This window comes from Euprymna scolopes, chromosome 6 (genome assembly GCF_053919585.1).
Source record: "Euprymna scolopes isolate OS-2025 chromosome 6, ASM5391958v1, whole genome shotgun sequence".
Taxonomy (NCBI): Eukaryota; Metazoa; Mollusca; class Cephalopoda; order Sepiida; family Sepiolidae; genus Euprymna; species Euprymna scolopes.
This window is the reverse complement of record NC_136487.1, coordinates 84,506,211-84,522,247: the sequence shown is the minus strand read 5'-3', so window position 1 is coordinate 84,522,247 and position 16,037 is coordinate 84,506,211. Positions and strand designations below refer to the sequence as shown.

General features: G+C 30.6%; 1 protein-coding gene across 3 annotated transcripts in view; it reads right to left on the bottom strand.

Annotated features, from left to right (window-relative positions):
- LOC145277748 (uncharacterized) overlaps window positions 1-16,037 on the bottom strand; it is an 81,476-nt gene that overhangs the window by 22,329 nt on the left and 43,110 nt on the right. For all 3 annotated transcript variants that reach the window (XR_013868200.1, XM_080129465.1, XM_080129464.1), the window contains exons 7-8: window positions 5,410-5,507; window positions 1,786-1,958 (exon numbers count right to left, since the gene is read on the bottom strand). Coding sequence is in view for 2 of the 3 variants with exons in the window: in XM_080129465.1 (XP_079985591.1) it covers window positions 1,786-1,958; window positions 5,410-5,507 (271 nt within the window). In the remaining variant the exon portion in view is untranslated. The remainder of the gene's footprint in view (window positions 1-1,785; window positions 1,959-5,409; window positions 5,508-16,037) is intronic.

Here is a 16,037-nt window from a genome sequence, read left to right as displayed (position 1 = left end):
CTCTCCCCAACCCCTCTTTTTTTACCCAGCCTATTATTCTCTCTGGAAATACACACATAGCTTAAAAAAAAAAAAGAAAAAAAAAAAAGAAAGAAAAGAAAATCAAAGCTCTTTTCTTTACATAGCATTAAAAGATGCATGTACATTTTGACAATATCAAATATTATCAATGGTCATTTGACCACCCAATAATGATTTAAAAAAATAATTTTTTAGATAGCATATATCTGACATAGTGCTGATTAAAAAAAAGCCACCTTTGTGGGTGTTTGTTATTTATTTTTCAAGTTTTAGCTTGACATACAGATATTTGCCTTTTATATAATATATTTTTGCCAATGTAGTCCCTCCAAAGCCTTTTCGGATTTTTAATGAGATTTTTGTATGTTGTTCATTCTAACATACTTAAATCTGACAAACTGGTCCTTTTTAAAGTTTAAGCATGGCATAAGCAAACACATGGATGTAAACGAAAATATTTAGTTGTCAAAGGTCAACTAAAGATAAATTAGTCTGTAGAGCCCTGCTCCAAATAAAAACTTGATTAATTGACAAAAAGGAACAGGCTGAGTATGTATTACTAAGGCAGTAGTTTTTACGATATCAATGTAAACCTAATTTTTTTCTTAAACTAAATACATGTTTTATAAATTGAAAGAAATTACAATATGATGAGAATAATGGAAATAGTATTTTGATGAAAGAGTTAAAAAAAGGAATAAACCAAGTTATATGTTCAACATTTCGTCTTTATTGTGAGACTTCTTTCCTTCTAGAGGAAGTCTTGCAATAAAGATGAAACGTTGATGAACATAACTTCATTTGTTCCTTTTTTATCTATAAATTACAATATAAAAATATGACATGAACACTTTTTAAAAACTAATTGACCCTTTTTTCTTTAGAGACAAAGGATATTTACCATTAGTTCAAAGCAAATAATTTTTGCTTAAAAACATTTTTTGTCTGATAAAGAGAATAAGTAAATACATTCATCGTAGTTACTTACTCTCTCAAAATAGCTGAATTTTTTTTATCTGCAAAATTTGAAACATTTTTTCCCCTAATATGATCTATAAAGCAGTAAAAGCTATATAAAGATGGAAATTGACATACCCAGGTACTATATATATGAACAACGCTCAAAGAGTGGGCATAAGCAGGTTTTACCTCATAAAAATCACAAAAAAGAAAAAACTTTTAAAAAAATATTTGGTTCTTGTCCAAAATTCCCTCTATATTAAGAAACAAAAATAAAGAAAAATCTGTATGATGAAATGAAAATAGCATATTCCAATAAAGAAAATCATTTTTAAGCAATTAATGGGAATTTTTAGACTTTACAATAAAAATTTCCCAAATTTGTATTGTTATTTCCCTTGTTTCTTATTTACAGCATTTCTATGTAATTACATGTAATTATTTTTTTGCATATTTGATTATTGTCAAGATGACGAGAAACAGTCACTCTTCTATTACTCATAAAATTTGACTGTTTTAATTAAAAATAAAACTGCTCGATCAATTTACATGATTTTTGGAATATATTTTCATTCCGTTACAGATACATACATCAGTTTTTTTTTTGTTTTTTTTTAATATAAGCTAAATTCTGGACAAGAACCAAATATTTTAATCTAAAAGTGAAAATATTCTAGTTTTATTATTTTTGAGTTTTTGCATTTAAACAAAATGAATAACTTAAATATTTTTTTTCTTTCAAATTCTTCAGAAAATCATTTAGTGAATTTGTAAAAATCAATTTTAAAAAAATTGCATACTTACGTTTATATTCTGCGCGTGTGGGTACTTTATCGAGTAAGCTTTCCTTATTTTTTACAAGCCTTTTAACAGCTGCATTAATTTCTCTGGCTGTCACTTCCACATCATTGGTACTAATTTCATTTTCTTTAATCAATTTGATTGGTTTTTGTGGATGCACTTTGATGTAGCGAATTCTGAGTGTTAAAAAGAAAATAAAAATTAAATAAATGAGCAATATTAACAAAATATTAACAAAATAAAGATTAATGCTGAAGAGAGGGGGCACTAAAAATGCATTTTGTCTTAGAAGTTATAGTCGATAGAAAATTGAAGTTTATCAACAGAAGAATAGCCTCATAAACAAAAGTTTTTCTAAAAACATACCAAGCAATCTGCATGGTGCACAACCTAAAGTTGCCTCACTTGCATACATTTCTCATTTACATATACACTAGCAAGCTCAGTCAAAATTTCACTATCGTATGTTTAAGTTTTTTTTTAGAGGATAATTTGGATTATTCGGACTACTGTCCATCTCTTCTTGATATATATTGCTGTTAAGGCAACGGATGATGGGAGTTAAAGATAAGATATTGTCCTGTGAATATTGACTTTCAGTCTACAAATGACATAAACCCCTGACTAGTGCGAGTTACCAGCATATCTAGGAACTATAATTTATTAGGTTTCTTTTCCATCATGAACTGTTGTTGGCAACTGTCCGCCTCGGGAGACAATGGTGTAGCAGTGGAGCTATATAGCCTGGGCAGAATGATATGGGAGGATAGCTGTTATCCATGCAGCAGCACTCTTCAACCCTTCCCCCTCTGCGAAACTAGAGGATCAAAGGGAAAGACAAGAATTGATACAGCTTAGCTCTAACTGTGCCGCAAGAGTTGCCGGTGATGACAATATAAAGTCAAGCCGCCTTAGAGAGTCTGCATATGGATTTTTTGTTGGGGTTTACTCCTTTAGCCTTTCCCCTGATGGTGTAATCCCGCAATGCAGTAGAGATTTTGAATCAGAATTGTCTTCTACGTGAGCTACCATCCAAAGTTGACGAGCTCCACCTGCCCGAAGTGACTGGTTTTAAAGCACCAGTGAACTGCCCTAACCTCTTCTCCCAGTTAGTAGAAACAGTTTCGCCAGGTTTAGTAGCTAAGCCACATGAGAAGGCCATAAGGTGGACTGGGTTGTCAGAGGCTATTTGAGATGCACTCCATGAGGGCATTTTTTAGGGAGAGGGAGTTTGTCCTCACTACTACCCTTGGTTGTGACAACCTTTGAAACCAAACCACTGAACTGTATTGATTCACATGGTCCAGTAATGTTTGAACACCTTTCTAATGCGGTCGAAGTACGAATGTGTAATCTACATATCGCAATCACATTGTTGACTTTAGTGGTGTTGATGCTAATGCCATTTCCTCAAATTATTCCATGTATACATTGGCCAGTACTGAGGATAATGGTGATCTCATCGCCAGACATTTTTGCTGATATATATCAGATCTCATCACAAAATATATAATTTCTACATAGAAGGTCAACAATCAAGATGAGGACAGTAGTCCAAATAATCCAAATTTCATAGTTGTATTCTTCAGTAGTTTCAGAATATATCTGGTTTTAACCGTCTATCACTAAAACTCTTGTCAGAGTTTGTGACATTTCAATTCTACGGAAGTCTAGCACAAACAACAGTCTCCACAATATTATTGCACCACTTTTATTCAGAGACATAATTATTCAAGTACTTTGGTTCGAGGTTATCATTCCTATTTCATGTTTTACTATTTCTAGTTCGATCAGATTGTGCACAGATGTGAGCATTCTCATGATGGTATGGAAGTAGTGAGGCTAAACTGACTCATGACAAATTGGAACCAAATGTTTTGTTTGACATCACTAGAAGATTGCCATACAGGGACAACAAGCCCCGTGTATCCAGTTTTGTTCTTCAACAGAGCTCTCCTTTCCTAGGTGTACTGACTCCATCATGGCTACAGAACTTTATCTACCCAGTGTATGGTATCCTCCAGAATATGAGAGGGAGGCTAAATGTTACACCTTGCCAATAGATGACCTGGAACTATGCAAGGTAGGGGCATTCATCTCCCTAACCTATTATACATACCTGCTTACTTGAATACATAGAGCACCTAATATTCTCAAATGGTCACCCATCTGGTACTGGCTAGGTTCAATGTTGCTTAACTTCCATGATCTAATGAGAATTGATATGTCAGTGTGATTATGTCAAGCTTCCTAGGCTGAAAACCAGAATTTTACTTGAGTTATTAGTATTATTTAGGATTATATACATACACATATTTTTTAATAAGAGAAATAAATGGAGTGCCCAATTATTTGTGCAAGAACACATGTTAACTGGAAACTCAGCATGCAGAGCTAAAGATACCAAATGCTTCCAGGTTGAGTTTCCAGTATTTCTGTAAAATCAAAGGTATTGATGGAAGATCTAATAATATTTATAGTGTCAACTGAAATAAATAAATATATATTTAAACAGGGTTTGTACAGATTTTCAATGTCCATTTTCAAGGCTTTTCAAAGTTTTTTTAAAGCCTTCTCCAGACAAAATTCAAGTTTCCGAAATAAAATTTAGGATTTGTTTTACAATCCACAGCAATTCGAAAAGTGGTAAAAAATCAAATATAAAAACAAATAATTGTTACCATAGCCAATAACAGTTACTTTGCAACCTACCTTCATTTTTTTTATTGTTTTTTTTTAGTAGTTTTAAATGCTTTTTATTTCATCTCAAATTGTAAGTATTTATGGCTTTTAATTTCCAACCAAGATGGCTGCTGTCTTGTCCATTTATCTTTTGGCATGGCCAGCCTAATTTTAAATTATCACAATTTCTTTTTTTGAGAAGAGGGGGGGGGGACATTGGAGAGTCCTGTCTGTGCAAGGAAAGCATTTTTTAGAGGGAGCGGTAATTTTATTCATGGCAGTCACCACTACTCCTCCCCTCTTCAATTATAAAATTAAATTATAAATAGGAACAAAAATAGACGGAGATTTCAATATTTATCACGAAACCACCCAAGGTGGTTTTGTGATAAAGGGATGTAACTCTTGTATCCACAATACTATGTAATTTCAGAACAATGTACTTTGATTTTAGTTTCAATATTTAAAAAAATATTTACATGGTATTTTTATTAATAAATAGTTTAATAGTATTTATTCTGATTTTATGTTTAATATTTCGACACAAATTTTTACTGGGCATAAATAGTACAATTTTCAAGGCCTTTTCAAAATATTTTCAAAACATTTTCCATATTTTCAAGGATTTTTTAAGGAAATAATAAAATTAAGGCCACTTCAAGGCAAAATTCAAAGACTTTTCAAGTCTGTACGATCCCTGTTACAAACATAGTTATCAACATTTATTACGATTTTAAATTGTTAATTATTTAATATTTTCCATTTTTTTAAAGGAAAAAAAAAAAAAAAAAAAAAAAAAAAATGAAAAATATTAATAAAACAAATATTCATTCCCATGTTGCAAATTCCAAGATTAAATATAAAGAACTCAGTTTTAACAACCAGTGACAGTAAATGCCTTAATTTTTTTTTAACAAATCTCTAAAATAAATGAGTTTAAAATACCTTTTGACTAATTTGTAGATTTGGCTTCGATTTTTAGATGGACATTTTGGTGTGGAACCTTTTTCTATCAATCGCTCAAGAAGAAGCTCTGTGTTAAACTAAAAAATAAAGAAATACAGCAAATAAAAACAACTTCAGGCTGTTAATACATTCAAGGCAATATTTATAACAGGTCTGGCAATCATACAACATTGGTGCATTACTGGAGGGCAGGCATGATTATGACATTACTGAAGTATTTTCTTCATTATCTATGAAACAACTAACAAGATTATCAAAAAGTATTTACATAATATGCTAAGACAGTTTATGTTCATACATATGCTACTGTTCACACCCACAAAAAAAAAAAAAAAGCGAGATTGTCTAATTGACAGAGATAAAATGCAAGAAAATAACCAAGAAATAGCCAACATCGCTGTTTGTCAAAAAATTAAAATTACAGCCATTTCAAAATGAATTGTTCTAAAATCTAATAACCCATCATAAATAAAAATTATGCCTGTCGCTCGATTTAAACAGTTTCACAAATTCTTTGCATTCTTTTTATTTCAATATATTGAATTGTTATGATTCTAAGTAAATTATCTTAACATTAATAACATTTTTACAATATATAGACAAATTAAAAATGAACACACTTGTTTTATTTATTTAAAAATATATTAAATGGCAAAAATATTTACATTAAAGAAAGTGTGGAATTTCTGCTGTGTTCTTCTAAATTATTTTAATTTTATTATTTTTATTATTATTATTCATGTTATTTCATTTATTTATTAATTTCATTTATTTATTTATTCATTTTATTTTAATATAATTATTATTTATTAAATATTTTTTAGTTTCAACATAAACTTTGATTTTCTTATTTAAAAATAAAGCTACTTGATCACTTTACATTATTTTTTAGGTACAATATTTTCTTTGTTACAGGTATGTACATCAAACAAATTTTTCTTTATTTTCATTTTTTTTAACATGGGGGAAATTCTGGAAAAGCATATTTTTTTGTTTTAAAGCAATACTATCTCTAATGCAGTTTCGTTCTGTGAAAATCTTATAATAAAACAGAATTTTTTCTTTTTCTAGTAACAAAAAAAAAAGTTTCAGAGTCAGAAAAGTTAATACTTTCACAAGGATTCTAGTTTCTATATAGTTTCCTCATTTGAGATAAAAGTATAAACCTAAAGAAATTCATTTGTTTTTAAAATGAATCTCTGATCTTCTGCAATGTTAAAAACAAAACAAATAAGTATAAAAAAATCATTAATTTTATTTTATAAGCAATTCTTTAGTCTACTTCACTTCCATACTTTTCAAAAATGAAAATTCTTCAAAATAAATGATTTGTAACTTTAATTTTCACTTAATGTCCCATCAGAGTCAGAAAAGTTAAACTCTCAGATTTTAATCAAGGTTTACAAGATTTCCTCATTTGGGACATGGCAATCATTTTTCAAACATAATGCATCTGAAAACTCAATATAGAATTTGTAATCTAAAAATCATTATTTAAAATAATTACACTTACAAATTAGATTCTTGATGTGTTCCAACAACTTGTTTCAGTAAATAAATTACTATTGTTTATTGAGGATGAGCAATCAAGTTGCTTGTTCTCTTGAAAATTGGCAACAGTAGAACCTTACATTTTCTACAGTCTATATAATTGAGAATTCTGTGTGAATTTTTCTAAAATCCATTTTTATATTTTGTTCAGAATAATCACCATCTAAAAATGTACTAAAAATTGTTTCCCCAATATTTTAACATATCTGTATAAATAAAACAGTAGATGTATGGGTATGTATCTGTGTGTAAATATTTAACCGATAAACTCTTAAACTATTGGTCACATAACACTTAAATTAACAAGAAATACTAATCATACACCCAGAATGGTTTATAAGGAGTAAAATCTTTGTTTGGATGGATGAATAACGCACACAGACATTTATCGGCAAGTTGAAATGCAAAATGTCCATTTCAACTTGCTGAGATATTTGTATTAGTTTGCACACAGGTAAAAGTGGTTTAATTTTTATAACTTTCTTTTGTTTGTTGGGTTAGCTCAAACAGTAGGGAATATAGCTAGACCACTAAATGTGTTGGTTTTGATTCTACCTGATGGCACACAAGTCTTTTTTTACTTTTGAAATCGGTACTATATATTAGGTACAAAATAATATTCAATAAAAAATTTGGTTCTGTAATAATAAATACGAAATCTACATGAATATATATTTAAGCATATTTTACAAGGTCGGGCGCCCACCCTTGCTAGTAATATAAGAAAAAAGAATTTGAAAATATAAGAATTATCAAATAAATTCTATCTTGAAGAGGATGCTCAATATTCTAAATAGAGCATTTAACAAAGAAAATTGAGTGATGGCAGATAAAAAAAAATTTGCATGATTGCATCATTAAATGTTCAGAGACATGCAACACAATAGAGGTTATTCCGTATCTATGGAGTTTCAAAATTTTTACTTTTCTCATCAGAAGTAAATAGTCCAGGAGTCAATGGGGTGGGGGTGGGGGGATAAAAATTTTAGAACAGTATAAAAATTGAAGACATTAAAATTGTGACTGTGGAATCTGATTTGCAGGAGTGGGAAAAACGGTTGAATGCATAATGAACAGATACAATCAAATGGTAAACCTAGTCTTTAATTTATTATACACAAGGGTCATTCCAAAAGTAATGCCTCCTATTTTTTATTCTACCTGAATGGATCAAAGGTGATTGTAAATTGCATTGTTATGATGACTTAACTTATGTATTCATGACCTTAAAGTTTAATCTCTCTATTTCAGATATAGATGGTGTAAGACTAAAAAAAAGGCAACCCCTGTCATGGACATGCATAAGAAACAGATATGTCATTGAATTTCTGGCAAAAGTGCATTGAGAATGGTGGTGACTATGTAGAAAAATAAATTCTGGAGCACAAAGATCATTCATTTTAATGGTACTACCTCTGTCTTTGTAACTCAACTTTTTAAGTTCAGAAAAAAAAAAAAAAAAATTACTTTTGGAATGACCCTTATATAATATATATATATATATATATATATATATATATAGATATGTACATTTAAAATGTAAAAGGATTCAATTCGATCACCTTCACATGTGGCATTTTGAAATCTTAATGTTACTGATATTCATGGTTATGTAGTTACAAGTTATGAAAATATATTTATGGCAATTAAGTTAGAGGCTTCTGCATTACATCCCAATAGGGAATCATCAGGTTATATATTAGGTTGACAGAAGGTTCTTGAGGAATTTAAAATTTTGATTTCAAATGACTTATTTCCAAACAAGTTTTCATTATAATACTCTTACTTTATATATCGTTTAAAAGAACGATTTTGCTCTATCTAATCATTTAAATTACAATCGTTTTAAAACAATTGTCTTCTTTTCAGAATGTTGAGTAAAAAATAGAAAAAAAAGCAAAAATACATAATTTTCTCATTTCAATTCAAGCTAGGCCAAAGAGCTGCTGAAACAGCTTGTGATATCAATGAAGCATTTGGCCCAGGAACCACTACTGAATGCACAGTACAATGGTGATTTAAGAAATTTTGTGCCAGCAACGAGAGTCTTGAAGATTATGAGTGAAGTGGTCGGCCATCAGATGTTGACAACGATCAATTAAGAGTCTTAGACGAAGCCAATCCATGCACAAACGTTCAAGAACTTGCTTCTGAATCAGACATAATGTATATGATGATTTCCAACCAACTGAGAGAGATTGGAAAGACAAAAAACTTAACAAATGGGTGCCTCACAAATTGAATGACAACCAAAAGAAATGTCATTTTGAAGTGTCATTTTCCCTTCTTTTATGCAACAAAAACGACCCGTTTCTCAACAGAGTTGTGACTTGCAATGAAAAGTGGATTCTTTACAACAAGGGGCAATGCTCAGCTCAGTGGTTAAACGCCGATGAAGCTCCACAACACTTCCCAAAGCCAGAGTTGCACCAAGTTGCTGACTGTTTAGTGGTTTGCAACCTGTCTCATCCATTACAGTTGATTAAATGTAGGCAAAACTATTATGTATGACAACAAATGGATGAAATGCATCAATAACTTTGACAACAACACCCAGCATTGGTCAACAGAAAAGGCCCAATTCTCCTCCATGACAATGCCTGGCCGCACATTGCTAAACCAACCCTGCAGAAGTTTAACGAATTGGGCTACGAAACTGCCTCATCTGTCAAACTCTCTAGACCTCCCACCTACTGACTACCATTTTTTCATGCATCTCAACAGCTTTCTGAGTGAGACAGGCTTAAAAAAACCTAAGTGATATCAAAAACGCCTTCAGCGACTTCATCGCCACCAGAACACAAAATTTTTACATTACTGGCATGAATACACTTGTTTTGCATTGGCAAAAGTGTGCTAATTCTGATGGTGCTTATTTTGATCAAAAGATTTTTGTTTAGTCAAGATAGGTTCATCAGAATTTAAAAGGTAAAAACCAAAAGAACTTTCTTGTCAACCTGATACACACACACACATCTTTATAATAAACTAAAACGATTTCTCACCTATTTCATTTACCATTATAGTTTTCAAACCAAACCTGCATATGTAAAGCCAATTCAGCATCTATTTCAGGTAATTAGTGTTTTTAAAAGAGGTGTGTTCATTTTGTTCACTTTTTCCGCCCCAGACAGACAGTTTCTCCTAAAAGTCAACTATGTAGGAAGTCAGAAAATTCTTTCAAATAAATTATCACGTGTTTAAATTTAATTTGGAGATTATATCCCATCAGAGTCAGAAAAGTTAAACTCTCAGAATGTAATCAAGGTTCATGAGATTTCCTCATTTGGGACATAAATCACTTCTTACTCTGCTTGAATTTTTTTTTTTTTAGTATAATACTTATCTGTAAACAGCTTAAATATGGACAAAGATAATCAAAGATGTATTGAATATTTCAATTTTACAACAAGAATCTTGTATAGAAAAAAAAAATTGGGAGTTGTAACCTTTATACATTAAAATTAAGAATAAGAGTTATTCATTCTTTCTGATTTTTTTTTTCTTCTTAAGCAATTTTAAAATGGTGTATGTTAACGGTTGTCTGGGCAGGACTAATTTCCATAAAAAGAAAATTCTTCAAAATAAATGATTATTTGTAAGTTTAATTTTTAGATGATGTCCCATCAGAGTCAGAAAAGTTAAACTCTCAGAATTTGATCAAGATTTACAAGATTTCCTCATTTGAGACACGACAATCATTTTCACCCTCTTCTTTTAAGGTCTTTTCAAATTTCCGAATACATATTTGTACATTAAAAAAATCCATTCATAGAAAAAAAGTATTTCGGGCATAAAAATATGTGAATACTAGCTGTACCTACTGTCCAGGATGCAATGAAGTAAATTTTCTTTTTATTTGTTTGCACATTTTTAAATCTACACAGAAAAAAAAAATTTTAGTTGTAAGGTAGACAACGGTTATATTTTTCAGTCAAAAATAGGAGTTATCTACCCTTGCTATTTTTTTTTTTTATTTTTTTTTTTTTTAAGTAATTTAAAAATGTTTTCATATTAACAGTAATCTGGTTTAGATTAATTCATTTCCCTAAAAAAAACTATTCAAAATAAAGGATTACATTAAAATTTAATTTTCAGTTTATGTCCCATCAGAGTCAGAAAAGTTAAACTTTCAGAATTTAATCAAGGTTTAGAAGATTTCCTCATTCAGGACATAACCACTCTTTACTTCCTCTCTTCTGAAGCATTTCTTATAAAATTTCGTTAATAGCTTCAATATGAATAAAAAAAAATATATTGAAGACAGATTTATTTTTTGCACTGTCAACATTCATACTTTTTTTTCTTACAGCGTATAAATCCTTTGATTTATAAGTTCGACATAATGAATAGAATACACTTTAGATAAAATGAATAATTAAACTCGTAATTAATTCATGGGAATATTTCAGATTTTTTTTTTTTTTTTTTTATCTCTATATATAATATTTTGATTGCAGTAATTCTCCTCTGGACCAAATTACCCCAAGTTTGCAATAACAGATGCCACATACAAATTGATTATGTCTAAACTATTATCCACCATCTTGCGTAACCTTAGAATGCCATTTTATACATTTATTCATTATAATAAAATCGTACATTATATCCTAGGAAAACATCATGATCACCAATAGTAGTTCCTATTTTTTCCTCTAAATCTAAAGTCCTCTCACGCCCCAGTCAAGACTGGGAAGATATATACACATAGCTATACTGCCCTGGAATCCTTAACTGGATCATACACTCATAGGCATACAATTACCTTTCCACTTCCTGATTCAAAAAAATAATTTCTCTTTACTAACATGCAAGTTATTCTCATTGGTTGATAACAATCTATTATTCCAGAATAAACACCTTCTTACAAAAAAACGAACATGTTAGACCTTTACAAATATGGCTGCTCTCTTTACATGAAACAATAGTTTTATGAATATCAAACCAAATACGAAATTATTAAATGCTCATAATCATAAAGTTACATACTTATACCCTCACAATTACATGCAATCGTCCCATCTATAAAAAAAAAAAAAAAAAAAAATCTGTGAAACAAAATACATACAATTTATGGATATCATTGTTTTTTTTTCTTTCTTTGCTTATGATTATACTGAAGAAACCAACAACGGTGCTATTTCTTTTTTTTTGCTTTGTTTTATAACGGGCAGTTTCCTTCATACATTTTTCTTTATTAGCATTTTTTTCGATACCTATGCACACATCAACATCGCACATATACCGCTAAAAAAAACAAAAAAAAAACACATAACATTTTTATTTACGGTTACCACTGTACACTTTGTTTCCTACATTGCCGCTTAGAATTCAGTTGATGATCCAATATCGTATGCATGTGTTGTTATAGACAAATTAGAGACACACTTTTCTTTAGCATAGAGACTTTTTCCCCTTTTGCTGCCTTGGGATCCTGACAGCGATTATAAAGGTTAAATATGAAGCAAATATTCTGACCCCCTACTCCCCTATTCCTCATTCACAAGATAGGGGTGTCTATTCCAAGAGCCATTCTTAATATGGGAATGATGCGGGTGAGAGAGGAGGTTGGGGGGTGTCCGTTCAGAAAGCCTTTCTTAACATGAGGAGGTGGAGGTTTGAGCAACAATAACAACAACAACTGGACTTCATTGCTTTTAAGAGGGGGAGGCTGTTTGATTACAGACCAATTTAAAAAAATTTTTTTTTCAAGATAAATCTTTACCTTGGACACTTTACTTTAAAATGATGACTTTTCTAGGTTTTCCACTATGCTGATTACAAAACATCTCATTTATATTTGGCGGATATAAGTACTTTTGAACAAATCTAATTATATCCGACCGAAACTGCAACCCCCAAATTTCTTTGTTCATAGTATTTGCGCGTGGGGATCCTGACAGCACTTATCAACGTTTAATTTGTGGCAAATATTTGGACAGTCACCCCCACTACCAAAATGGGGTGTCTATTCTGAAAGCCGTTCTTAACATAGAGTGTTGCCGGTGACCATTCCGAAAGCCGTTCTTAACATGTGTAGGTTGGGGGTGTCTATTCCGAAAGCAGTTCTTAACATGAGGTTTGGGTGTTGGACAACAACAACAACAACAACTGTACTTTAATTTTTCTTCAAGAGGAGATGGGGCATGCTCCCACCGGGTAACGCTGGTTAACGGGTCCTACTAGTTTTAAAGAGTAACAATTATCCTAAATTAAGCAAATGGTATTAAAGATTTTGTTGTTTTCAAGAAAGAAAAAAATTATTAAAAATAAATGATTTGTAAATTTAACTCCCAGATTATGTCCCATCAGAGTCAGAAAAGTTAAACTCTCAGAATTTAATCAAGGTTTACAAGATTTCCTCATTTGAGACATTAACACCTGATCAATTTAAAAATCAAATTTTTTTGTCTAACACTTATGTTTATAAATAGATAGTTTAAATATGAACCAAAATAATCTAAGAGGTATCAAATGTTTTATGGCTACACTACAAAACCCCCTTTTGTATATAATGAATAAAGTATATTCCTGAAAAATTGCCTTTATAATTATGTCCTAACTTGGCTTCTAAAATAGTCCTTATTCAAAACATGAACATTAAATATATTCTGGTGAAATTCAATAAAATCTATATATTTGACCATTTCATCTTTCTATTGAGAAGTTTAATGGAACTCATTCCTAACAAGACATGATGCCACTTGATGTAAGGAGCTGTTATGAGGATGTCAAAAGTAAGCACAAGGTCAATTGTCTACTCTATATATATGTGTAAGTAAACAATTTCATGTTAAATTCCAATGACCAAGTCTTTATTCATTTTTTTCTTTTTGCCGAATTTCAAAATAATTAAATTCAACTTGACAATTGTTTTGTGCACTAATACACAATTAGGAATAAACATATTTACCAGGATGTTTTCATTCAGCTCATTAGAAGACCAACAGATTTAATTTTTAGATAATATCCCATCAGAGTCAGAAAAGTTATACTCTCAAAATTTAATCAAGATTCAGATTATTTCCTCATTTGGGATATGATGAATATTTTTTTCTTTTTTTAAAATCTTTATACAAACAAACATTTGTATCTAGCTATAATATAAAACAAAGAAAATTCATATATATGTGTGTGTGTGTGTGTGTTGCACTCCTAACAAGGCATATTACCATTTAGACGTAAAGAGTTACTAATCGGGATCATGTCTGCAGGGGACTATGTGAGGGTTTGAGTAGGGAGATATCATCACATTTCATTCAAACTTCTGCATGTTAGTACAGTCAGGGAAGTAAGAAACAAAGAGGGATTCCAAAGTCTAGCAGTCTGAGGGAAGAAACTATTAAAGTAGAAGGCTTTTCGGCATCTAAGGATCTCCACAATGAAGGGGCGGGATTTTGCTGCTTGTTGGATTAAGTCAGGAGCATGTATGTTGAGGCAGAGGCACAAGTCCTATGAGTTCATCAAAGCACATTCTATTAAAGTACTTTTCTATTGGTTTATTAAAAATAGCAATCTTCAAGCATTAAACTATGAATATCTAAGCATATGTTAATATATCCACTCAAAAATGAAATGTTAGAATAGAAAAAAAAGTTAGGCGTTTATTAATATTAAGCTACATACGAAATACGAGATAAAATAAGATGAAAACTTATGGACGTACTTATCAGTTGAAAATATTAAGTGTTTTGTCACATTTTTTACACTACCTTGTCAGTAAAAATGTTATATCTGTTAAAACAAGATTAGGCAATGAAATTTACCAGATAAGTGCATTTTTTGCTAGGAATTAGAATATGCTACAGAAAATCTCCAGAAATTAATGGTTTCCAAATAATCTGCAGTAAATGCACATAAATATGCTGCAATTCCTTAAAAATGCCATGTATCCATTAAAAGAAAAGAAGTTAAAGAACTCAAAAGTTGAATTGTAATGCATTTTATGTACAAATAGCTGAAATCGAAATCTAGGACTGTTTAAAAATTAATATATTACAATATTTCTTTGGTATTATTGGGAATGAATACTTTCTGTTTAATCCCCACCTCTCCAAAATGTGATTTTATTTTTGTAGGCAATTACGTGAGAACACCTTGAAAAACTTTAATGAAAAATAAACAAATATTATTTTAGAATTTAATGTAAAATGATTCCCCATTTTGAACCATCCTAGTGTTTTAGGGCAGTTAACCATTTTTTTTTTTTTTTTTTCTCTATAAGAGATAAATCCTGTGCGCCCTTTTTTCCTTTTTTCTAAAAATGATTATGTGTGGTTTTAAGAGGGTCTTTGTGCAATTATGAGAGGGTGAGAAGGTTGCTACTCTGACTTTGGGTTAATGATAGAGCTAAAGGAAATGATGCGTGAACATTCTGAAGACTTGATAGGAACAAGATAGAAACAATTTTAGAATTTAGACTGGGGGGTTGATTTTACATAAATTTCATGTAACATAATTCACCATTTCGAGACCATTCCAGCATTTTAGGATAGTTGACCAATTTTTTTTTTTTTATGAGAGATAAATCATGTACTTTTCTTTAAGGAAGGATCTATTTTTTTTTTTTTTTTTTTTTTTTTAGACACTTGTATGTAGCTTACCGAGGAATTTTGTTTGCCAAAAATAGTTGCATTGCCTGTATGGAGGTCAACAAATCCTTAAGAATATGAAGATCAAGAAAAGGGTTATGGCCAGAAGAAGAGACCCTTCAGATAAATTGCCATTGCTGCTGTATGTTTTACAGTTTAGCTTGTCAACAACTACTTTTATAGACCTATCAGAGGGAAAGGATTTGATGATGGAGAGAACATTTCCAGATATTCCATAGCTAATACGCTTTGAGAAAATCTTTGTGGCAAACCCTATCAAATGCCTTTGATATCTCAAGACTTATAATCCTGAAACAAATGCCATCAATAGTTTCACTGGTTAAAAATCTAGAATTATTTGATCAAATTAGCAATTTAATTGATAGCTTAAAACCTAAACAAAAAATTTTTTTTTTTGATTTGTCAGTTTGTCTCGATTAATACAGCACATTGCTCAAAACAAAA